General features: G+C 39.2%; 2 protein-coding genes across 4 annotated transcripts in view; one reads left to right on the top strand and one right to left on the bottom strand.

Annotated features, from left to right (window-relative positions):
* dlgap3 (discs, large (Drosophila) homolog-associated protein 3) overlaps positions 1-2871 on the bottom strand; it is a 345962-nt gene extending 343091 nt beyond the window's left edge. Inside the window, exon 1 of the mRNA XM_062030130.1 lies at positions 2749-2871. The gene's annotated coding sequence lies outside the window, so the exon portion shown is untranslated. The remainder of the gene's footprint in view (positions 1-2748) is intronic.
* LOC133636279 (gap junction alpha-4 protein-like) overlaps positions 1-26317 on the top strand; it is a 196537-nt gene extending 170220 nt beyond the window's left edge. For 2 of the 3 annotated variants that reach the window (XM_062030126.1, XM_062030127.1), the window contains exon 2: positions 22231-26317. In XM_062030126.1, the coding sequence (XP_061886110.1) occupies positions 22231-23265 (1035 nt within the window). In that variant the 3' untranslated portion in view covers positions 23266-26317. Of the gene's footprint in view, positions 1-15618; positions 15835-22230 lie in introns of those variants that run through there. The other variant, XM_062030129.1, reaches the window with a different exon arrangement.
* Positions 26318-26854: the final 537 nt, after the last annotated feature.

The raw sequence follows: 26854 nt of genomic DNA, 5'->3' as shown, positions 1-26854 counted from the left end.
CATTCCCAGGCGGTGAATTGTTTTTTGCTTTAAATGTAATTTGTGCTGTTTGTAGTTCCACTAGATGTTTAAATGTCAATAGTTGTGAATGTAAGAAAAGTGTCCATGTGTGATCCATACAGTATATCCTAACCTATGAAGGACCCTTATTAAGTATTTATGTATTCCAACTGAAGTATATGGAGAGAATGGCGTGAATAACAATATAGTCAAGCTAACACAACAGAAAAAAAAACAGAGGACAAAGTAAAATGGTGTTTCAAACCACAGCGAAAGTAAATAAGTAAGATAATAAAAACATTTAAATGAATGAATGAATAAGAACTACTATTAGAATACAAATCAAGTCACAATTCAGGTACATGAATAATTACAATTCTTTACTTTTTTACAAAGTGTTCCTCTTAATAATAAACATTATTTTAAATGATTTAACAACATTTCGATTTGAGAATCTATATTAGAACAGAAAGATCTGGTATCGGTGGTATCGATATTTCAGTATCGATCCGCACCAGTATCTGCTTGCATCTAAAATGTCTGATACAAGCAGTCCTGGAGCGTGTTTCCACCTAAATATCCTCCAATAAGCACGCGAGGTTGGCGTCATTAACCAAAGGTAAACACGTTAGGAAATAGGCTGCGAGGCGCCCGCAGCTACGCGACGGCTAAGCACACAATAGCACGTACGCTACGTGACAAGTGTCCTTCATTGAACAATATTGTAGTGTGTTAGAAAGTATCCAGTAACAAACGTGTCCGCATCAGTCATTCACACCAACCTTAAATGACGTGTCCGCGCCAACCTTAAACGACGTGTCCGCGCCAACCTTAAATGACGTGTCCGCACCAACCTTAAACGACGTGTCCGCGCCAACCTTAAATGATGTGGCCGGGGCCACCTTAATACAAGTATAATCCAAATGATGTGGCCAGGCCGCCTTGGATGACGTGTCCGCGCCAACCATAAAAGAGGTTAGCATGTCGGTGCTAACCTTAGATGATGTGGCCGGAGCCAACCTTAATACAAGTATAATCCAAATAATGTGGCTGTGCCGCGTTATATGACGTGTCCACGCCAGCCTTAAATGATGTGGCCAACCTTAATACAAGTATAATCCAAATGATGTGGCTGCGCCAACCTTAAATGATGTGGCCAACCTTAATACAAGTATAATCCAAATGATGTGGCTGCGCCAACCTTAAATGATGTGGCCAACCTTAATACAAGTATAATCCAAATGAAGTGGCTGCGCCAACCTTAAATAATGTGACCAAAAATGTGGCTGGGCCACCTTAAATGATGTGGCTGGGCAACCTTAAATGATGTGGCCAAAAAGGTGGCTGGGCCACCTTAAATGATGTGGCCGGGCCAACCTTAAACAATATGGCCAAAAATGTGTCCGCGTCAACCTTAAATGATGTGGCTGGGCCAACCTTAAACAATGTGGCCAAAAATGTGGTTGGGCCAACCTTAAATGATGTGGCCAAAAATGTGGCTGGGCCACCTTAAATGATGTGGCCGGGCCAACCTTAAATGATGTGGCTGGGCCAACCTTAAACAATGTGGCCAAAAACGTGTCCGCGTCAACCTTAAATGATGTGGCTGGTCCAACCTTAAATGATGTGTCCAACCTTAAATGATGTGTCCAAAAATGTGGCTGGGCCACCTTAAATGATGTGGCTGGGCCAACCTTAAACAATGTGGCCAAAAATGTGTCCGCGTCAACCTTAAATGATGTGGCTGGGCCAACCTTAAACAATGTGGCCAAAAATGTGTCCGCGTCAACCTTAAATGATGTGGCTGGGCCAACCTTAGACAATGTGGCCAAAAATGTGGCTGGGCCACCTTATATGACCTGGCTGGGCCAGATGTGGCCCCTGGGCCTGTAGTTTGACCCTCGTGGTCTAAACAAAGCCTTATTAATAATTACTGCATTGTTTATGCATGCCTTATAAATGGCCCCTGGGGCCGCAGCTTGGATATCCCTTCCTAGTCAGCATCCAGAGCTCAATCCTGCACGGTGAAGGTGAGGCCGCCATGCACCACAGTCCTTCTCCATCACTTATGCACCACACACCGACCTTTCACACCTGACACGTTCCAGGCGGGGAAATGGCGTGTGATTGAGGGCGTCATCAACGGCAGGCAAGATGGCGAACACGTGCGTTACCTCAGCAGCCACCAATCATCATCAGGCACACACGCCTAACCATCAAGGTGCTGCGTGACTCCGCCCACTCAAGCTCATGCACGCTTTATTTACCAACATGGAAGCAGAAGAGGGGGACTTTTTTCTCATGATGTCATACACTGCCCCCTACTGGCTGTGAGCAGTATGTGGGGACTGCTATGATCTGCTGTGATGCGTCAAATAGTCCTCACTTCATTTCTTGCAACAAAATGACAGCACACACACACACACACACGCACGCACGCACGCACGCACACACACACACACACGCACAGGTAGATGAGTCCACGGGATGAGGACGCTCACGTGAGCGTGGATCCTGTCCACAGTGCAATGCAGTGCAAGTAATGATGATGAGATAGCTCCGCCTCTCACACGCGTGCACGAGCAGCGCACCTTCACGGTCAGCGAGCATGCACACACGGGTGCAAGTCTCCCGCGTGCACCTCTGAGGTCATCCGCAACTTCTGCATCCCCACTCAGCTCAAGTTGACACGGCGGCCACGTGCACACTCTCACGTCATCATCATCATCATCATCTTCATCTTCTTACCTCGCGGCTGACAGTGGTGGTGATGATGGCGTGGACTCCTGAACCTCCTTGATGATGGCGTGGAGTACTGAAACTCCTTGACGATGGCGTGGACTCCTGAACCTCCTTGATGATGGCGTGGAGTCCTGAACCTCCTTGATGATGGCGTGGAGTCCTGAACCTCCTCGTGCTCCTCTTGCACTGCTCCTTCTCCTGCTCCCACCACCACTGAGAGGAAGGATGGAGACAGCAGCGGTGCCTCGCTCTCGCTCTCGCTCTCGCTCTCTCGCTCTCGCTCTCTCTCTCTCGCTCTCTCTCTCTCGCGCTTTCTCGCTCTCTCTCTATTCTCTATTCTCTCTCGCTCTCTCTCGCTCTCACCCTCATTCTCTTGCTCTCTCTCACCCTCATTTTTTCTCTCTCTCTCTCTCTCTCTCTCTCTCTCTCACCCTCATTTTCTCTCTCTCTCTCTCTCTATTCTCTCTCTCTCTCTTTCGCTTGCCCCTCTCTCTCACCATCTCTTTCTCTCTCTCACTCCCCCTCTCCCTCTCACCCTCATTCTCTCTAGCTCTCGCTCTCTCTCACCCCCCATCTCTCTCTCTCTCGCTCTCGCCCTCATTCGCTCTCTCTCTCTCTCTCTCTCTCACCCTCTCTCTCTTGCTCTCACCCTCTCTCTCTTGCTCTCACCCTCATTCTTTCTCTCTCTCTCACCCCCCCTATCTCTCTCGCTCTCACCCTCATTCTCTCTCTCTCTCTCACTCCCCCTCTCTCTCTCACCCCGTCTCTCTCTGTGTCACCCTCTCTCTCGCTCTCTCTGCCTCTCACCTTCTCTCTCACTCTCTCTCTCTCTCTCTTTCACCCTCTCTCTCTCTCTCACTCTCCGCTCTCTCTCTCACCCCGTCTCTCTCTCTGTCACCCTCTCTCTCGCTCTCTCTGCCTCTCACCTTCTCTCTCTGTCTCTCACCCCATCTCTCTCTCTGTCACCCTCTCTCTCTCTCTCTCTTTGGCTCTCACCCCCCCACCCTCTCTTGCTCTCTCTTTCTCCAACACCCCTATCTCTCTCTCTCACACCCTCTCTCTCTCTCACCCCTCCTCCCTCTCCCTTGCTCCGTGTGATTCACACGCAGAAATGTCACGGCTGCTTTCAGTGTGTGCAGTGCAGTCACATTTCCATGACACCTTCCAATTAGCACGGCGAGTATAAGACCACAGGTATTCCCGAAATGACTCGTCGTCTTATATTCAGGGCCTCCGGATGGAGCTACGATGCTAATGGTTATCGATGAAGCGGAGTCATCAAACAAATTATATTCTTCTTAGGGGACTTCTTCCCAAATGAGTCAGAGCTTTTCTTCCTATCACTGACACACAATGTTAACTGTAGGAATGTCTCGGCCTGAGTGCGCTGCGCGGAGTGCGCCGGGCGCGTGTCAGTCCAGCTGCAGCAATCAACTGCAATCATACTCTGTACTCACTTCTCGGCGAGTGAGTCGGAGCTTTTCTTCCTGTCGCTCACACACAGCGGCGACCCGAAGAAGAGTCTCCAAGAGGTTAGGAGGGCTTTCAAAGGTTGTGCAGAGGATGAAACTAATATTCTTCTTTGTTGGTAAGTTCACTGACCTTCAAGTTTCATTGACAGTCATCCCGGCCACTGAGCTGACAGTTGTCCCACCCGAACATCCACAAAGTGTAGTTATTTGTTTGATACAGCGCACAGTTCTCCAAACAAAGCCGGCAGGGTGTCATTAATTTGAAATAAAGGCAGCGTTTATCCTGCTGAAGCTCCTTAAGACGGTGCATTAAACGCTAACTATTGACACGTTATTCTAGCAGCAGTCGTCACACGCAGCACTTAACTCCACACCCGTCTAAATGGGTCAGCCAGTGAGAGAGTTTGCGCTAACAATAGGCCAACGTGGCCATTTTGACGACTCTCCCACTGCAAATAATAGCGGCCTGCATCTTCTCTTCCCCGTCCTGACGCACTTCATCAGAGGGAGACTTGGAGAGGTAGTCAACGTGCGATGCGGCGTAGAGTGAAGAATAAGAAAGTGGTCTGCACTAGATGCAGACTCCACTCTTCATTCTCATGATATTGCACCCATGAAGTCAGACTTCGCCGTACAAAAAGAGCAGCGAGCGACATGCAGTTGTTTGCTTCCCGGCTCAAACTCCGCCCACATTTTGGAAGAAAAGCGCGAGCATCTTGTTTGTTATGGAGTTCTGTGTGGTGACGTCTGCCATGACTTAGATTTAGACAAACTGTATTGATCCACAAGGGAAATTGTCCTACACAGTAGCTCAGTTACAAAGGATGGAAAGGGCGAGGATGGAAAGGATAATGCACACAAGGACACAAAGAGGGCGAAAACAAAAGGTATAAAGTAGACAAAAAATGTACCATAGTAGCAATATAAAATATAACATATATGTCATATTTACATAATATATATACAGTATATAATATATAATGATATATATACTATTAAAGGTATAAAGTAGACAAAAAATGTACCATAGTAGCAATATAAAATATAACAAATGTCATATTTACATAATATATATACAGTATATAATATATAATGATATATTATACTATTAAAGATATAAAGTAGACTAAAAATGTACCATAGTAGCAATATAAAATATAACCTATAAATTATATTTACATAATATATATACAGTATATAATATATAATGATATATTATACTATAAAAGGTATAAAATAGACAAAAAATTTACCATAGTAGCAATATAAAATATAACATATGTCATATTTACATAATATATATACAGTATATAATATATAATGATATATTATACTATTAAAGGTATAAAGTAGACAAAAAAAGGTACCATAGTAGCAATATAAAATATAACATGTCATATTTACATAATATATATACAGCATATAATATATAATGATATATTATACTATTAAAGGTATAAAGTAGACTAAAAATGTACCATAGTAGCAATATAAAATATAACCTATGTAATATTTACATAATATATATACAGTATATACTATATACTCCATCCATCCATCTTCAACCGCTTATCCGGAATCGGGTCGCGGGGACAACAGCTCCAGCAGAGACCCCCAGACTTCCCTCTCCAGAGCAACATTAGTGAGTTCCTCCTGGGGAATCCCGAAGCGTTCCAGGCATGAGAGGAGATATAATCCCCCCATCTGGTCCTTGGCCTGCCGCGGGGCCTCCTCCCAGTGGGACGTGCAACGAGGACCTCCCTAGGGAGACGCTCGTGAGGCATCCGCACGAGATGCCCGAACCACCTAAGCTGGCTCCTTTCCAAGCGAAGGAGCAGCGGCTCTACTCCGAGTCTCTCTCGGGTGACTGAACTTCTCACCCTATCTCTAAGGGAGATGCCAGCCACCCTTCTGAGAAAACTCATTTCGGCCGCTTGTATCCGCGATCTTATTCTTTCGGTCATGACCCACACTTCATGACCATAGGTGAGAGTAGGAATGTAGATAGCTCGGTAGACCGAGAGCTTTGCCTTCTGGCTCAGCTCTCGTTTCGTCACAACAGTGCGGCAGAGAGACTGCAATACTGCCCCAGCTGCTCCGATTCTCCGGCTGATTTCCTTCTCCATCTTTCCCTCACTCTTGTCGGCTGAAGAACACTCTGTCGCGGACCTCGCGGCCCCCTTCTCCTACGGGGCGACACCCCTGTTACGAGCCCTGCGCGTGTGCGGGCGCGGCTGCCGGTGACAACTCCACAGTGGCAAAGCTCTGGGGGTTGACGAGATCCGTCCAGAAATGCTGAAGGCTCTGGGTGTTGATGGGCTGTCTTGGTTGATACGCCTTTTCAACATTGCGTGGAAGTCTGGGACAGTGCCGCGGGAGTGGCAGACTGGGGTGGTGGTTCCCCTTTTCAAAAAGGGGGACCAGAGGGTGTGTGCTAACTACAGGGGTATCACACTACTCAGCCTCCCTGGGAAAGTTTACGCCAAGGTACTGGAAAGGAGGGTCCGGCCGATAGTCGAACCTCAGATTCAAGAGGAGCAATGTGGATTCCGTCCTGGTCGTGGAACAACTGACCAACTCTTTACTCTTGCGGGAATCCTGGAGAAGGCCTGGGAGTATGCCTATCCAGTCTACATGTGCTTTGTGGATTTGGAGAAGGCGTATGACCGGGTCCCCCGGGAGATCTTGTGGGAGGTGCTGAGGGAGTACGGAGTGAGGGGAACCCTGCTGAGGGCCATCCAATCTCTGTACAACCAAAGCGAGAGTTGTGTCCGGGTGCTTGGATGTAAGTCGGATCCGTTTCCAGTGGGGGTTGGTCTCCGCCAGGGCTGCGCTCTGTCACCTATCCTGTTTGGGATTTTCATGGACAGGATTTCTAGGCGGAGTCGTGGCCATGGCGGAGAGGGTATACGTCTCGGGGGGCTAAGGGTTGCGTCACTGCTGTTTGCAGATGATGTGGTCCTGATGGCACCTTCGGTTCGTGACCTTCAGCTCTCACTGGATCGGTTCGCAGCCGAGTGTTCGGCGGCTGGAATGAGGATCAGCATCTCCAAATCTGAGGCCATGGTTCTCAGCAGGAAACCGATGGTTTGTACAGTCCGGGTAGAGGACGAGACTCTGTCCCAGGTGGAGGAGTTTAAGTATCTCGGGGTCTTGTTCACGAGTGAGGGAAAGATGTAGAAGGAAATATGCTATATACTGATATATTATATTATTAAAGGTATAAAGTAAATTAAAAAATTTACCATAGTAGCAATATAAAATATAACATATGTAATATTTACATTATATATATACAGTGTATAATATGTAATGATATATTATATTATTAAAGGTATAAAGTAGACAAAAAATGTACCATAGTAGCATTATAAAATATAACATATGTAATATTTACATAATATATACTGATATATTATATTATTAAAGGTATAAAGTAGACTAAAAATGTACCATAGTAACAATATTAAATATAACATATATGTAATATTTACATAATATATATATACAGTATATAATATACAATGATATATTATATTATTTAAGGTATAAAGTAGACAAAAAATTTACCATAGTAGCAATATAAAATGTTAATGTATGTAATATTTACATAATATATACACAGTATATCATATTTACTGATATATTATATTATAATATATTATTATATAATATATAACAAATCCCAATTACCATGTAATACACAGCACAATGTCACATGCCATTGGCACTAGTTTTCTAAAATGAGAGAGCAGAAAATTAAAAAATAAATGCTTAAAGAAAAGAAACATTATATTAATATATTTTCAGGGTTTAAAAAAAACCTAATTTCTCTCAGTGCGTGTGTTTTAAGGTTGTTGTTTTTTACAACATGTTTCAACAAAAATGTCTACCTCGTAATAAAAGTTACATTTACATTCTAAAAACAAACTCTTTGATTTTCAGCCAAAAGATGATTGCAGATGAAGAATTTTCAATAACAAAGTCAAAATGGCAGCAAGGCTGGATTGGAACCTTAAATATTTGTATTTTTTTATTTCACAACTTTTAATTCATGTATCATTATTTTTAGGGGTGCTCAAAAAAAAATAATTTGGCCATTTTTATTTTTTTTCCTCGAATCTATTCATACATTTCTAAAATATATATATTTTTTTGTGCCTTTTTTCTTAATCGATTTTAAGAATACAATCATTAAACTATTATTAACTTCAATATTATTGATGCTTTTGCTTCTACACATGTTTGATTTTCCTTTTTTTATTATGTTTGTTTTCCCAATTGCTTTGTACTGGAATTGGGTTCGCTTGATTGTCTTTGATTAGATTGATTAACGTTCTGTGATTTTTGTAAAAAATAAAAAATAAAAAAAAAAATAGGCCAACATTGTGAGTGTAAGTTGTACGTCAGCAGCCAAGAGGAGCGTTTGTAACCTGTTTTGAAATTGTTTTATTATCCTTTATATACCACATCGGGTTGAATCGACTCATCAACCCAAACATTGGAATGGAAACATGAGCTGAAAAAGGAGGATTACCTCCAAATTCTTCAGGACAAGCTAAAATCATCAGCCCGGAGGTTGGGTCTTGGGCGCAGTTGGGTGTTCCAACAGGACAATGACCCCAAACACACCTCAAAAGTGGTAAAGGAATGGCTAAATCAGGCTAGAATGAAGGTTTTAGAATGGCCTTCCCAAAGTCCTGACTTAAAGGTGTGGACAATGTTGAAGAAACAAGTCCATGTCAGAATAGCAACACATTTAGCTGAACTGCACCAATTTTGTGGTCAAAAATTTAACAGAAGCTTGTGGATGGCTACCAAAAGTGCCTTATTGCAGGTAAACTTGCCAAGGGACATGTAAGCAAATATTAACATTGCTGTATGTATACTTTTGACCCTCACATTTTCAGTAGAGCCATAATAAATTCATAAAAGAAGCAAACTTCATGAATGTTTTTTGTGACCAACAAGTATGTGCTCCAATCACTACATCACAACAAAATAAGAGTTGTAGAAGTGATTTGAAACTCAAGACAGCCATGACATGATGTTCTTTACACGTGTATGTACACTTTTGATCGCCACTGTATACACACAAAAGTAGAGACTTGTGACGTAAAGTAATCACTTGTTCCTAATATTACATCTTGGACTAAACGTGAACATATTTGGTGACAAAACTAAAGTTAATACAGAGCACTCGGGTTCTACTGTGAGCCAATGTCGTCACAACTGGCTGGAATTCTGATCATGTCACGGAGTTATTCTCCCATGTTTCAACACGCATCAGCGGGCTCCCCCATGAACTGAGCCGAGGGCGAGTTGTGCCGTTGTCGTAACAACGTGTGATTGTCCGCATCATTGGCTATCAAGATAGTTATTGTGGCAGGAAGTCATTAAAAAGCAAGCTTTGTGACTTTATTTTCTCCTTATTCTACATTGTTTCAATCAAACAGGGATCCTGACTTTCTTTCAAAAATGGATCATTTGCCTCTAGTGTAGGGTTGACCCCATACCAGTATTTTGGTACCGGTACCAAAATGTATTTCGGTACTTTTCTAAATCAAGGGGACCACAAAAAATGTCATTATTGGCTTTAGTTTGACATACATATTTTGGTGTATTTCTTGTATATACACGCTGAAGAAAAACATGAAAGTTGTATAGTTTGGACCTGGGTTGTACGGTATACCGGTATTGGTATAGTACCGCGTTACTAATGAATCATATTCGGTACTATACCGCCTCTTACTTGATACTAAAATACATGTTGTCTAGTATGTTCACTATTTTATTTAAGGACTAAATTGCAATAATAAACATATGTTTCATGTACCCCAAGATTTGTTGTTAAAATAAAGCCAATAATGACATTTTTTGTGGTCCCCTTTACTTAGAAATGTATCAAAGTATGGAAATACAAGACTAGTTTGGACAATAACAGCGTGAAGTGTGCAGGGGACACAACAAGTGACGTGTAAGAACGTCACTTGCACCCTCTCGGGCAAATGAAAAATCCTGGCTGCAGGATCATCACGCAACAAAAAGGCGATACAAGGAACCAATTTGTCCAAACGTCTTTGGGAGTAAATCATCTTAATTGTTTTTTTCTTCTTTTCCGCGCTCCTTTCATCTTGCGTGAAACGAGTGCTTTCGCGTCAAATAAATCGCTTGCAGTCTTCCTCCCCGCCTGTGCACTTGGCAATTAAACTAATTGCCTGCTTCATCCCAGCCATTTTTTTATTGTTATTATTGTTAATGCACTGTTGTTTGTTGTTTTTGCCCTCACTTTTTTAGGCCCAGTCACTCAACTCCAGGGTGGATGTCTTCAACAATAAAAACATATATGTATGTATGTTTATATACATATACTGTATATGTGTGTATATATGTGTGTATATATATATATATATATATATATATATATATATATATATATATATATATATATATATATATATATATATATATATATATGTATATATATATATATGTATATATATATATATATGTATATATATATATATATGTATATATATATATATATATATGTATATATATATATATATATATATGTATATATATATATATATATGTATATATATATATATATATATGTATATATATATGTATATATATATATATATATATGTATATATATATATATATATGTATATGTGTGTATATGTATATGTATATGTGTGTATATATATGTATATATATATATATATGTATATGTGTGTATATGTATATGTATATGTGTGTATATATGTATATATATATGTATGTACAGGACTGTCTCAGAAAATTAGAATATTGTGATAAAGTTCTTTATTTTCTGTAATGCAATTAAAAAAACAAAAATGTCATACATTCTGGATTCATTACACATCAACTGAAATATTGCAAGCCTTTTATTATTTTAATATTGCTGATTATGGCATACAGCTTAAGAAAACTCAAAAATCCCATCTCAAAAAAATTAGAATATTTCCTCAGACCAAGTAAAAAATAAAGATTTATAACTTTAAAACAAAATCAAACATTTGATAATGTCAATTAATCCACTCAGTACTTGGTTGGGAATCCTTTTGCACGGATTACCGCATCAATGCGGCGTGGCATGGAGGCAATCCGCCTGTGGCATTGCTGAGGTGTTATGGATGCTTCAATAGCGACCTTTAGCTCATTTGCATTATTGGGTCTGGTGTCTTTCAGCTTCTTTCTCACAATACCCCACAAATTCTCTATGGGGTTCAGGTCAGGGGAGTTGGCAGGCCAATGGAGGACAGTAATGCCATGGTCAGTACACCAGTTACTGCTGGTTTTGGCACTGTGGGCAGGTGCCAGATCATGCTGGAAAATGAAATCATCATCTCCATAGAGCTTTTCAACAAATGGAAGCATGTAGTGCTCTAAAATTTCTTGGTACACAGCTGCATTGACTCTGGACTTGATGAAACACAGTGGACCAACACCAGCAGCTGACATGGCTCCCCAAACCATTGCTGACTGTGGGAACTTCACACTGGATTTCAAGCAACTTGGATTTTGCTTCTCTCCAGCCTTCCTCCAGACTCTAGCGCCTTGACTTACAAATGAAATACAAAACTTGCTTTCGTCTGAAAACAGGACTCTGGACCACTCTGCAACTGTTCAGTGCTTCTTTTCCATAGCCCAAGTCATATATATATATATATATATATATATATATATATATATATATATATATATACAGTGGGGCAAAAAAGTATTTAGTCAGCCACCCATTGATTGTCAATGGGTGGCTGACTAAATACTTTTTTGCCCCACTGTATATATATATATATATATATATATATATATATATATATATATATATATATATATACAGTATATATATTATTATTATTGTTAATGCACTGTTGTTTGTTGTTTTTGCCCTCACTTTTTTAGTCCCAGTCATTCAACTCCGGTGTGGATGTCTTCAACAAAAAGTCCAGCTGGAGATCAGCGTTCGAGTCCTATTGAAACAAAAAAAACCTCTTAAGCCAATTAATTCTAAGTTATATTCACAAATATATGCACTATTTTTATTTATTTATGCACAGCATATTTGTGAGGAAATTATTGCAAGTGTATGCTCCAAAAGTAATATCTTTAGAATAAAATAAAAAATACACTTTTTAATCGGATGCATGTAAAGCAGCAACAAATCATTGATAAACGTATGGTATTGCATCAGATGGTATCATTATGATATCATGTGTCTTATCTTTTGTGGTCCTATGGTATCATTCCTTCATTTTTGTTGCGTTACATCTCATGTGTGTCATCTCATATTGGTATCGCCTTGGTGTCATACCATGTCTTGTCAGATGTCACCGTATCTTATCTTTTGGTTTCGTATTACTTGATGGTATCATGTCTTCTCTTTGGTTATCAGAATGTGTGTGGTGATGATATGTGATATCGTGTTGGGAAACATCTATTTGTGTAAATTGCAACCTTGTCCGCATTGACTCAGTGTGAGAGTTTCTCTTCTCCTTGCTCACTTCACAAGGCGCCACAGTTCCCAGTGATGTGGTGTCATACCGTACGCTCCCTCACCTCCCAACCTGTGCCCACTCCCTCCCTACTGCCTTGTGTTCAAAGTAAAAAGAGCAAGACGCTCCGTCCTCGGCGCACATTCCTTCCATGTGACCAGTGCCTCTTGAAATGCTCGAGCTTTTCAAAGGAAGCTAAGAAAGACCCTTTTGTTTGACTACTTGATTAGAAAACTTCCAATACAATATGGTATCATTCCTTCATTTTTAGTCTATTACACCATACTGTATCTCATGATATTGTTTCATACATGTCATTATTGTCTACTAACCTGTCTCGGTATCATGACACCGTATCATATCTTATCCGAGGATGTCGTTGTGGCTTGTGCAGCCCTTTGAGACACTCGTGATTTAGGGCTATATAAGTCAACATTGATTGATCGATTGATCTTTTGGTTTCTTATCACGTCATCATATCCTGTTTCATATTTTGGAATGATACTAATATACAAAATATAATTGTATTATATGTTTCTCTTGCAGTGAACACAACTTCATATTTGTTGGTGTAATATCTTGTCTTGTTTTCACCATCCCTTGTCATATAGCGCCGTATCTTATCTTTTGCCTGCTTATCATGTCATGTATCACATTTTGGAATGTAATTACCTCACATCTATTATGTCATATTTATATTTCACAGTATCGCGTTTTATATTTCTGTATCTTAATATGTGTGATGGTATCATGTGATGTGTCTTACCCTTTTGCATCCTATGGTATCATTCCTTCATTTTTGGTCTTTTATTGTAGTGTATCTCATGATATCATATATTTTGGTATTGTGTCTGGTTCTCCTAACTTGTCTCTTCCTGTCTTTTGGTTTCTTATTATGTCATATCATGTATTCTAGTTTGTCATATTATTTCTACTTCAAAGTATCACATGGTACTGTATGGTATCTCAGCTTATGTCTCATGGTATCGTGTATGTCTCACCAGCTGCAGGGGAGGCCAATTGATAAGAGACTAATACCGCTTATTGAAGAGATCAATAACAAACAATTCCAGGGTACTGCATACCGTATATTTTAAGTAATATAGAAATGTATCAGAGCTGTGTATTTTATGTAGGAATGTAGTTAATCATAGAACCGGCACCCAATGTTATTAAAAAGTATTGATTTTGAATCACGAATCGTTTTGAATCGAATCGTGTGGTGCCCAAAGATTTACAGCCCGACTGTTTATATATGTACTGTATATATGTGTGTATTAGGGTTGTACGCTATACCGGTACTAGTATAGTACCACGATACTAATGAATCATATTTGGTACTATACCGCCTCTGAAAAGTACCGGTGCGCCACCCCACCGTAGGAGGATACAATAGCTCACCGGCGTCACAATGTAAACAAACGTCATGTGTGGATCTACACCTGACATCCACTGTAATGATACCAAGTACAGGCGCGTATCAAGTCGATACTACTATGATTACGTTGATAATTTTTGGCATCACAACATATTTTGTTTGTTATTTTATTTATATTATGTTAATAACGTCAGGAAATATGTCCCTGGACACATGAGGACTTTGAATATGACCAATGTATGATCCTGTAACTACTTGGTATCGGATCGATACCTAAATGTGTGGTATCATCCAAAACTAATGTAAAGTATCAAAGAAGAGAAGAATAAGTGATTATTACATTTTAACAAAAGTGTAGATAGAACATGTTAAAACAGAAAATAAACAGATATTAACAGTAAATGAACAAGTGGATTAATGATCCATGTTTACAGTTTGTCCCTCATAATGTTGACAAAATAATAGGTAGATAAATGACAAAATATGTTACTGCATACGTCAGCTGACTAATTAGGAGTCTTTGTTTGTTTACTTACTACTAAAAGACAAGTTGTCTAGTATGTTCACTATTTTATTTAAGGATTAATTGCAATAATAAACATATGTTTCATGTACCCTAAGATTTTTTGTTCAAATAAAGCCAATATCCATCTATCTATCCATCTATCTATCTATCTATCTATCTATCTATCTATCTATCTATCTATCTATCTATCTATCTATCTATCTATCTATCTATCTATCTATCTATCTATCTATCTATCTATCTATGTATATGTATATATATATATATATATATATATATATATATATATATATATATATATATATATATATTAATATATTATATTAATTAACTAATATATGTATTATATTATATATATATACATGTATATAATATATATATATATATGATCAAAGTCCCCTCCATAATCACCAATATACTGTGTATATACATATATATATATATACCTGTGTGTGTGTATATATATATATATATATACCTGTGTGTATATATATATATATATATATATATATATATATATATATATATATATATATATATATATATATATATATATATATATATATATATATATATATGTGTGTATATATATATATATACCTGTGTGTGTGTGTGTGTATATATATATATATATATATATATATATACACACACAGTATATTGGTGATTATGGAGGGGACTTTGATCAGGTGAAAACAAAGATAGTTGCAATACAAACGTCATCAGGCAGTAAAAAAGGTCAATGGCGCCCTCATGTGGCGTGATAGAAAATGACACCGCTGGTGACTAAACGGAATTGTTTTCTTCAAATGAGGGCAAATAAATGTTGTCTTTAGATGGAAGATGAACTAATTAATGAATTTAGCATAAAAAATTAATACGTTTTACATTTTATTGGAAACAAATACAAATTGATCATTATTGCCCTAAATTATGTCAATAATGCTGTTTTATGAAGATGATTTGAGGGTAATATTAGAGGGTGTTTGCTGAGTGGATTGACACTGGTGACTTCATCCTTCCACTTCCTGCACTCACTTCCTGAGGGAGGACCAAACTTCACTTTGCTCGCATGGGAACTATTTTTTTTTTTTTCTGATGACATGAAATCTTTTTAAAGAAGGAAAATAAGATTGAGAGCAGCACCGGAGGAGGAAAGAAGGAGAGACACAACTTCTACGCCAGAGAAAGGTAAGGAAACATGTCTGTGTACTGAAATACTTAGTACTCTAATACTTACTGCATACAAAGCAGTACTTAGTACTCTAATACTTACTGCATACAAAGCAGTACTTAGTACTCCAATACTTACTGCATACAAAGCAGTACTTGGTGCTGGAACACATACTGTCAGGGGCATAGGAACGACTTTAACATTGGAGGACATTATAGATACAGTACTGTGTATTACTAAATAATACATAGTAATACATACTGTATATAAAGTAATACATAGTACTGTCATACATACTGTATATAAAGTAGTGTTGTCCCGATACCAATATTTTGGTACCGGTACCAAAATGTTGATACTTTATTTTAACCCAAAAATCTTAGGGTACATGAAACATATGTTTTTTATTGTAATTTAGTCATTCAATAAAATAGTGAACATACAAGACAACTTGTCTTTTATTCGTAAGTAAACAAACAAAGACTCCTAATTAGTCTGCTGAGGTATAGTAACATATTGTGTCATTTATCTACCTATTATTTTGTACACATTATAAGGGACACACTGTAAAAAATTTATTAAATAATCTACTTGTTCATTTACTGTTAATATCTGCTTATTTTCTGTTTTAACATGTTCTATCTACACTTCTGTTAAAATGTAATAATCACTTATTCTTCTCTTCTTTGATACTTTACATTAGTTTTGGATGATACCACACATTTAGGTATCGATCCGAGGGGATGGGGGATCGTTTTTTTTTAGAATATGATTCATGAGTATCGCGGCACTATACTAGTACCGGTATATCGTACAACTCTAATATAAAGTAATGCATAGTACTGTCATACAAACCCCAAAACCAGTAAAGTTGTCACGTTGTGTAAATAGTAAATAAAAAGAGAATACAATGATTTGTAAATCCTTTTCAACTTATATTCAATTGAATAGACTGCAAAGACAAGATATTTCATGTTCCCACGGAGAAACTTTATATTTTTTTGCAAATAATCATTAAGTTAGAAATTAATGGCAGCAACACATTGCAAAAAAGTTGTCACAGGGGCATTTTTACCACTGTGTTACATGGCCTTTCCTTTTAACAACACTCAGTAAAGGTTTGGGAACTGAGGAGACACATTTTTGAAGTTTTTTAGGTGGAATTCTTTCCCATTCTTGCTTGATGTACAGCTTAAGTTGTTCAACAGTCCGGGGGTCTCCCTTGTGCTATTTTAGGCTTCATAATGCGCCACACATTTTCAATGGGAGACAGGTCTGGACTACAGGCAGGCCAGTCTAGTACCCGCACTCTTTTACTATGAAGCCACGCTATTGTAACACGCGGCTTGGCATTGTCTTGTTGAAATAAGCAGGGGCGTCCATGATAGCGTTGCTTGGATGGCAACATATGTTGCTCCAAAACCTGCATGTACCTTTCAGCATTAATGGTGCCTTCACAGATGTGTAAGTTACCCATGTCTTGGGCCCTAATACACCCCCATACCATCACACATGCTGGCTTTTACACTTTGCGCCTATAACAATCTGGGTTGTTCTTTTCCTCTTTGGTCCACGACGTCCACAGTTTCCAAAAACAATTTGAAATGTGGACTCGTCAGACCACAGAACACTTTTCCACTTTGCATCAGTCCATCTTAGATGAGCTCGTGCCCAGCGAAGCCGGCGGCGTTTCTGGGTGTTGTTGATAAATGGCTTTGGCTTTGCTTAGTAGCGTTTTAACTTGCACTTACAGATGTAGCGACCAACTGTAGTTACTGACAGTGGTTTTCTGAAGTGTTCCTGAGCCCATGTGGTGATATCCTTTACACACTGATGTTCCTTTTTGATGCAGTACAGCCTGAGGGATCCAAGGTCTGTAATATCATCGATTACGTGCAGTGATTTCTCCACATTCTCTGAACCTTTTGATATTACAGCTCGTAGATGGTTAAATCACAAAATTCCTTGCAATAGCTGGTTGAGAAATGTTGTTCTTAAACTGTTGAACAATTTGCTCAGGCATTTGTTGACAAAGGGGTGACCCTTGTTTGTGAATGACTGAGCATTTCATGGAAGCTGCTTTTATACCCAATCATGGCACCCACCTGTTCCCAATTAGCCTTTTCACCTGTGGGATGTTCCAAATAAGTCTTTGATGAGCATTCCTCAACTTTCTCAGTCTTTTTTTCCACTTGTGCCAGCTTTGTTGAAACATGTTACAGGCATCACATTCCAAATGAGCTAATATTTGTCAAAAATAACAGTTTTCCAGTTCTAACGTTAAATATCTTGTCTTTGCAGTCTATTCAATTGAATATAAGTTGAAAAAGATTTGCAAATCATTGTATTCTCTTTTTATTTACCATTTACACAACGTGACAACTTCGCCAGTTTTGTACTTACTGTATATAAAGTAATACGTTGTACTGTCATGCATACTGTATATAAAGTAATACATAGTACTGTCATGCATACTGTTTATAAAGTAATACATAGTACTGTCATGCATACTGTATATAAAGTAATACATAGTACTGTCATGCATACTGTATATAAAGTAATACATAGTACTGTAAACAATACTAAATGAAGTATTTCTAGCAGCAGATCTCATGAACGTGAGATTTGATAGGCCTTAAGTCATCATAAATGTAAATATATAGGATTATAATATTTTGTCACTGTAGAAAAGCTCAGAGATATTTCTGCTTGCTTACAGACAGTTGCTCTTTGTGTTGCCCAATAATGTTTTTCTGCATCTTTATTGTCGTTATTTTTCTTTCTACTGTCTAAATATGTTGATTATTCTTCTTTCTCCACTGTATTAAAATGTGAATTATTCTTCTTTCTACGCCATCTTGATATGTTAATTATTCTCCTTCTACACCATCTTAATATGTTAATTCTTTTTCTTTCTAGACCATCTTAACATGTTAATTCTTCTTCTTTTTACACCATCTTAACATGTTAATTCTTCTTCTTTCCAGACCATCTTTTTATGTTAATTATTCTTCTTTCAAGACCATCTTAATATGTTAATTCTTCTTCTTTCTAGACCATTGTAATATGTTAATTCTTCTTCTTTCTAGACCATCTTAATATGTTAATTATTTTTCTTTCTAGACCATTGTAATATGTTAATTCTTCTTCTTTCTAGACCATCTTAATATGTTAATTATTCTTCTTTCTAGACCATTGTAATATGTTAATTCTTCTTCTTTCTAGACCATCTTAATATGTTAATTATTTTTCTTTCCAGACCATCTTAATATGTTCATTATTCTTCTTTCTAGACCATTTTATTATGTTAATTATTCATCTCTTTAGACCATTTTAACATGTTAATTATTCTTCTTTTTAGACCATTTTAATATGTTAAATACTCTTCTTTCTAGACCATTTTAATATGTAAATTCTTCTTCTTTCTAGACCATCTTAATATGTTAATTATTATTCTTTCTAGTCCATCTTAATATGTTAATTATTATTCTTTTTAAACCATCTTAAAATGTTAATTATTCTTCTTTCTAGACCATCTTAATATGTTAATTATTCTTCTTTCTAGACCATCTTAATGTGTGAATTTTCTTCTTTCTATACCGTCTTAAAATATGAATTATTTTTCTTTCTAGACCTTCCAAATATGTTAATTCTTCTTCTTTCTAGACCATCTTAACATGTTAATTATTCTTCTTTCTAGACCATCTTAATATGTTAATTATTCTTCTTTCTAGACCATCTTAATGTGTGAATTTTCTTCTTTCTATACCGTCTTAAAATATGAATTATTTTTCTTTCTAGACCTACCAAATATGTTAATTCTTCTTCTTTCTAGACCATCTTAACATGTTAATTATTCTTCTTTCTAGACCATCTTAATATGTTAATTCTTCTTCTTTCTAGACCATCTTAACATGTTAATTATTCTTCTTTCTAGACCATCTTAATGTTAATTATTCTTCTTTCTAGACCATCTTAATGTGTGAATTTTCTTCTTTCTAAACCGTCTTAAAATATGAATTATTCTTCTTTCTAGACCGTCCTAATATGTTGATTATTCTTTGTAGAGTTTCTTAATATACTCATCATTATTCGTCTTTCTAGACCATATTAATATATTAATTATCATTCTTTCTAGACTGTCTTTAATGTATTTCACTATCAGCCGCCCAAGCTGCTAAACTATGAGGTTATTTTGAGACCCCTCCACTAAATGTTTATATTTCATGTATTAACGCATGCTACGATATTCTAGCACACGTTTGTATTTTGTTTATGTTAACTTTGCTCTTTAAAGTAACTACTAAGTTCCTATCACTGCGTGGGGTTAAGTAAATGTTCACAGGAAGTCACGATCCAGACGTAAATAACATTACCCATGATTCCACTTGGCTGTCACAGTGACTTTATTTGATCTTATCTCAGAAGGTCCGAACTAACAGAAAAACATGAAGTCGTGGAAAGATGTCAACAAGTGTCCCAGCGGTGCGTCACAGCGGATGTTTACTCAGATGTGTGCGGTGTAAATCTACTGTAACTTTATTATTAATCAGATCATACGTCCTCAAGCATTTACTGACTATTCAATATCCCTTAAAGATGTGGTGTGGTGTGGTGTGGTGTGGCACAATCACCACGGTGAGCTCTCTCACACACACACACACAGACACACACACATGAATAAACAGCAACATTGTTCAATAATGATGCACGTCTGCTTTAAGTCTTGGTGTTAAAACCTTGAAATCTGCTGAAATCAAAGCCCGGTGAGGTGTTGCGTTTCAAAGAAACGGCGTCGTAAAAAGCGCGGCGGGTCAAGTTCTACGCGGTAATGATCGAGAGAGAACTTCTCATTTGAACACGAACCTCCATAAAAAGGTGCTTTTAAAAGAAGTAAAAAGACGTTTACGCGAGGGAAGGAGGAAAAGTTTGTTGAAAAAGATTATTGGTGGGCGTGAAGGACTTGAACCAGGACTTGCAGGAATTGGACCTAGAGAGAGTTGGAAAATTAAATTAAGGCCTGTTAAGTTGTTTTTGTCTTTTTTCACACTTGGCCAAGAACCATTTTGACAACCCAATAAAGTTTTCTTCCTGGAAAGACTTGCAGATGATTGTGCTGCAATTCACACCACCTGGGACTTCTACAATATGGTCTAGAAAACATCTAACGTGGTCTAGAAAACTTCTATAATGTGGTCTAGAAAACCCTTATATTGTCTACAAAACTATAACATCCTCAAAAAAACCTCCTAAATATTGTCTAGAAAGCTCCGTTATGGTCTGCAAAACTTCTATAATGTGGTCTAGAAAACTCCTAAAGATGGTCTACAAAACTCATACAATATTGTCTACAAAATTCCTACAATATGGTCTACAAAACTCTTATAATATGGTCTACAAAACTCATACAATATTGTCTACAAAATTCCTACAATATGGTCTAAAAAACTCTTATAATATGGTCTACAAAACTCTTATATGGTCTATAAAACTCTTATATGGTCTACAAAACTCTTACATGTTCTACAAAACTCCTATAAGATGGTCTACAAAACTCATACAATACTGTCTACAAAACTCTTACAGTCTAGAAAATTAGTATATGGACTAGAAAACTCCTATAAAATGCTCTAAAAAGTCCTACTATATTGCCTGGAAAGCTATTTTATGGCCTACAAAACTTCTATAACGTAGTCTTGAAAACTCATACAATATTGTCTAAACAACTCTTATTATATGGTCTACTAAACTCATATATGGTCTACAAAACTATACGATTGTCTACAAAACTCCTACAATGCTATCTACAAAACTATAACATGCTCTAAAAAACTCCCAAAATATTGTCGAGAAAGCTCTGTTATGGTCTGCAAAACTTCTATAACGTGGTCTAGAAAACTCCTATAAGATGGTCTACAAAACTCATACAGTACTGTATACAAAACTCCTACAATACTGTCTACAAAACTTTTATAATATGGTCTACAAAACTCCTACAATATTGTCTACAAAACTCTTATAATATTGTCTACAAAACTCTTACATGGTCTACAAAACTCCTATAAGATGGTCTACAAAACGCATACAATACTGTCTACAAAACTCTGACAGTCTACAAAATTAGTATATGGACTAGAAAACTCCTATAAAATGCTCAAAGAAAGAAATACAATCATTTGTGCTTACAGACTGTACCCCGTATTGAACTATATTGATATATAATGTATATATTGTGTTGTTTATTTTGATTTAATAAAAATAAAAAAAATATAAAAATAAAAATTATTTATTTATTATTCTGTGCAACGCAACACATGGAAACAGGAGTTCAGAACAATACTTGCACACTTTTTAAAAAATCAGTGAAAATTGACTCGTACTTCAATGACCCTCTTCCTTCCTGGTCTTCAAAGGAGCAGAGGATGTCCAGAGCTGACTGGTCCTTCCTGGAGCACCTGCTGGAGGAGGGTCAGGAGTACTCGACAGGCATCGGCCGCATCTGGCTTACCGTTCTATTCCTGTTCCGCATGCTGGTGCTCGGCGCAGCGGCCGAGTCCGCCTGGGACGACGAGCAAGCCGACTTCGTCTGCAACACGCGGCAACCGGGCTGCACCGCCGTCTGCTACGACAAAGCCTTCCCCATCTCGCACTTCCGCTACTTCGTCCTGCAGGTCATCTTCGTCTCCACGCCCACCATCTTCTACTTTGGATACGTGGCTGTAAGGTCGGGGAAGGAGAGGCAGCCGGAGGATGTTCCTGAGGATAAGCACGAAGAGGAGCATGCCAAAAAAGGGAGCGCGGCCGTGAAGAGTTCAGCAGAAGCTCCGAAACTGAAAGGAAAGCTTCTATGCGCCTACACGTTCAGCATCCTCTTGAAGGTTCTCCTCGAGGTCGGCTTCATGGTGGGCCTGTGGATCCTCTATGATGGCTTCCTCATCGATGCAAAGTTCGAGTGCGTAGGCTTACCCTGCCCTCACACGGTGGACTGCTTCGTCTCCCGCCCTACGGAGAAGACCATCTTCACCATCTACACTCAGGCCATTGCTGCCATCTCCTTGCTCCTCAACCTCATTGAGCTCCTCCACCTGCTTCAGCTCGCCATTTCTCAACATCTGGAGAAGCGGTACCAAGGAGAGGCGTATCCGCCACGCCTGTATCGGGCGGCCGCCAGACCGGAGACGCTGGAGCTCGGAGAAGTACCTCTGGAATCTTACAGTGGGAGTTTGCCAGTGCCGAGCGAGGCGACAGGCTACACTACCAACCCCTGTGAGAGCTTTGGGGATCTGGACCCTACGGTCAACTGGGCGCCCACAGAGGCTGGGAGTGACGTGCTTCCCAGCTATAGGCACTGCATGGAGGCTATCAGGACATCACGGCCATCGAGGAACCACTATAGACACAACAAGAACAACCACTTGGGGCCTTCAAAGCAGAAGCACTACGTCTGACCAAGGATTGTTGATCTTGTACACTGGAGTAAAATATATCCTCGGTGGTGTCAAACGGTACATAAGTCTGCTTTTCGCAGGGTTGGATACCCGGCCAGGGTCGTCCAAACAAAGCCCGGGCAAACCCTGTTAGGACGAAGGCCAACAACAAAACAAGAAGCAGCATTTTGGGGCGCATAGTGTCCCAAGTGTTAGCATGTTGGCCTCACAGTCGGGAAATCTAGGGTCCAAATGTCAGTTTGCGCATCTCTGCGAGGTTTGCATGCGTACGTGGGTTCTCTCCAGGTATTCTGGCTTCCTCCCACATTCCAGAAACACGTTTGGTAAATTGGAGACTTTCAATTGTCCGTAGGTGTGAATGTTGGTTTAGCCCCTCCAGGAATTTCAACAAATCCCCGTGAATTATGTAGAGCCTCGCAACTTCCCCACAAATTTTGGCCAATCAGCGTCGTTTTTGTCTCTGAGCGGCGCTCGATTTCGCAATAACCTTAAAATCTAAACTTACGCTTGCTTCTTGTGTGAACGAAGCAGGGACAACAGCGTGTGACAATATATCAACTGTTTATTGATCAAACGGCACAATTGACATCCACCCGCGTAGCTAAGACCTACACCCTGTTCCTGTCTGCAACACTAAGCCTTCTGGGTAATGTAGTATACAAACATCAAGTGTAAAACCTACACCGATAATTTCTGCAACTTGTGGAAGACAGAGCAGACAGCGGACAATAAGGAAGCTTTTGGTGAGGTTTCTTTCTGTAATCATAATTATTGCTATTATTGGTCATAATTAATGAAAACCGTACAGGACCGAATTATCCGGACTATAGAGCACACTGGTATATAAGGCGCACTTATTAATTGTTGAAGACAAAACATTTTCCATGCACTAGTCGCACCGGACTGTAAGCGAAATGAATATTTACACCGACAGATTTTGTAAATGTTTATTTACATACCTTAATTGTTTCCAAACGGTGTCTGTAACTCGGCAGTAAAACGGCTGATCAAACAAAACAGAAGTCATCGTCATGGACCCACTAGCTGCGGAACCGAGCTCCCCAATCAGCTAAACACACTCAATAACTCCACGGTGACGTTTTGGTGAATTTACGAAATTGAAACAATACAAAAAGAATACCATTGTAAGTTAATAATACTAACACAGACACTCGTTAACGTATTAGCATATTAGTTCATGCTAACGACGCTAGCTTCAATACATTATGGTAGCATTTAGAAACATGCATGAAAACACCCCTACAGACATCACACATGGGACGGTTTAGTAAGTAAGAATTGTTTTAGTTGCGTTGTAAAATTTACAAACATTGCTTGGAGGGATGAATGAAGAATCCATACCAGTAGAAACGCTACGGATGAATAGAAGACGGAACGGCACTTGTACTTCCGGTTGAAAGCACAAAAGAGAAGGAAATACTGTAGACGTTCACCCTGCCCGCAGCACCTGCAGTGAGTGGACTCGTCCAAAAGATGGCGCCATAGCACAAACAATAGCACACCTTTCAGTGCATTATGGCCGTCAGCAAAGAACAATACCTAAATTAGCCGCACCGTTTTATAAGCCGCAGGGTGCAAAGCGTAACGGCTCATAGTAAAACAAAACGATAATTTAACGAGTCATCAAGTGCCTACTTTTAAGTCTGTGCTGTATAAAACCAGTAAAACATCATTATTTGTTTCCCGGTTTTTATCAAAATCCTGTACTTTTTGATGTTAACGTTAGAAAGAACACGAAAAACATGGGTAACATACAGTCCTGGTCAAAAGTGTACATAAAGAACATCATGTCATGGCTGTCTTGAGTTTCCAATCAATCGATCACTTGTGACCAACAAGTATGTGCTCCAATCACTCTATCACAAAAAAATAAGAGTTATAGAAATGATTGGAAACTCGCGACAGCCATGACATGATGTTCTTTACACGTGTATGTACACTTTTGACCACGACTTAGACTTAGACAAACTTTAATGATCCACAAGGGAGATTATATTTAATAAATTACGAGTTGATTCCATGTCATTGGGAAAAAACACGCATCGTAACTTTACCCCCCAACTTTATGAAAAAGCTGCCGCAAAAATCACAAAAAGAGCCCGTGAAATCCTGGAGGGATTGTTTGTAGTTCTAGAGCCAGCAGATCACCCGCGGGCCTAATGCGGGTGCACGGTATAGAAAAGGAGCGGAGTGAAAGACGTGCCCAATGAGAGCTGTAATCAAGCAGAACCAAGGAACAAGACTCGCACTGTGAACCCGTCGCCTCACAGGCGCCAAAGAATACCAAATAACGGACTTTTTCAAGATGTCAGAGACAATCCCCGAGGGAGGATACTCTGCTAGTCATGAGATACTTCTAACAAGCTGTTGCGAGCAGATATAAACAAAAACCCGTCCCTGGAGCTCCTCTCTGCCCACAAGGTGGAATGTTCCGGTCTCAGCTCAGCTCCCAGGAGGATCACGGTCCCCTTTCACCCAGTCACTGGAGTTAGGGGCCGAGAACAGAAGCGTGGGACTCCTGGGGGCTGAAGGGGCTTATCGTCACAACGACACTTACAGTATTGAGGCAACAGGCGGAGAGGACCACTCTGGCAACACAAAATGCTTCTGGGACTTGGAAAGTGGTACAAAATAATATGTATTTATATTTATTCTACACAAAATAAAGTGGTAAGTCACGTGGTCTGTCTGATGCACCTCACTCATATCTAGGGGTGAATTAGGGTGAATTGTCATCCCATTGGGTTGAGTTTTTCCTTGCCCTGACGTGGGATCTGAGCCGAGGATGTCGTCGTGGCTTGTGCAGCCCTTTGAGACACTCGTGATTTAGGACCATATAAGTAAACATTGATTGATTAAGTTAAAGTTAGAGTAGCAATGATTGTCACACAGACACACTAGGTGTGGTGAAATTGGTCCTCTGCATTCGACCCATCCCCTTGTTCACTCCCTGGGAGGTGAGGGGAGCAGTGAGCAGCATCAGCAGTGGCCACGCTCGGGGGATCATTTTTGGTGAATTAACCCCCAATTCCAACCCCTTGATGCTGAGTGCCAAGCAGGGAGGTAACGGCTCCCATTTTTATAGTCTTTGGTATGACTCGGCGGGGTTTTTTGAACTCACGACCTACCGATTGTCAGGGCAAACACTCTAACCACTAGACCACTGAGTCGGGCTGTGATGATTATTCTAGTAGAAAAAGACTGCAATTTGTACTCTGTTTCTTCCATTAATTATTTCTTGAGTGTAACTACCGTCTTTTTCGGACCATAGGGCGCACCGGATTAAAAGGCGCACTGCCGATGGGTCTCCGTTGTGGTATTTTACGCGTTTCAATGGGAGACAGGTCTGGACTACAGGCAGGTCAGTCTAGTACCCACACTCTTTTACTATGTAGCCACAGTCTATTCAGGTATTTTTTCATCCAAAAGGTGCACCGGGTTATAAGGCGCATTAAAGGAGTCATATTATTATAATTTTTTCTAAATGTAAAAGACTTCCTTGTGGTCTACATAACATGTAATGGTGGTTCTTTGCTCAAAATGTTGCATAGATGATGTTTTACACATC

The sequence above is a fragment of the Entelurus aequoreus genome, linkage group LG20 (genome assembly GCF_033978785.1).
Source record: "Entelurus aequoreus isolate RoL-2023_Sb linkage group LG20, RoL_Eaeq_v1.1, whole genome shotgun sequence".
Lineage (NCBI taxonomy): Eukaryota > Metazoa > Chordata > Actinopteri > Syngnathiformes > Syngnathidae > Entelurus > Entelurus aequoreus.
This window is presented reverse-complemented; position numbering and strand designations above follow the sequence as displayed.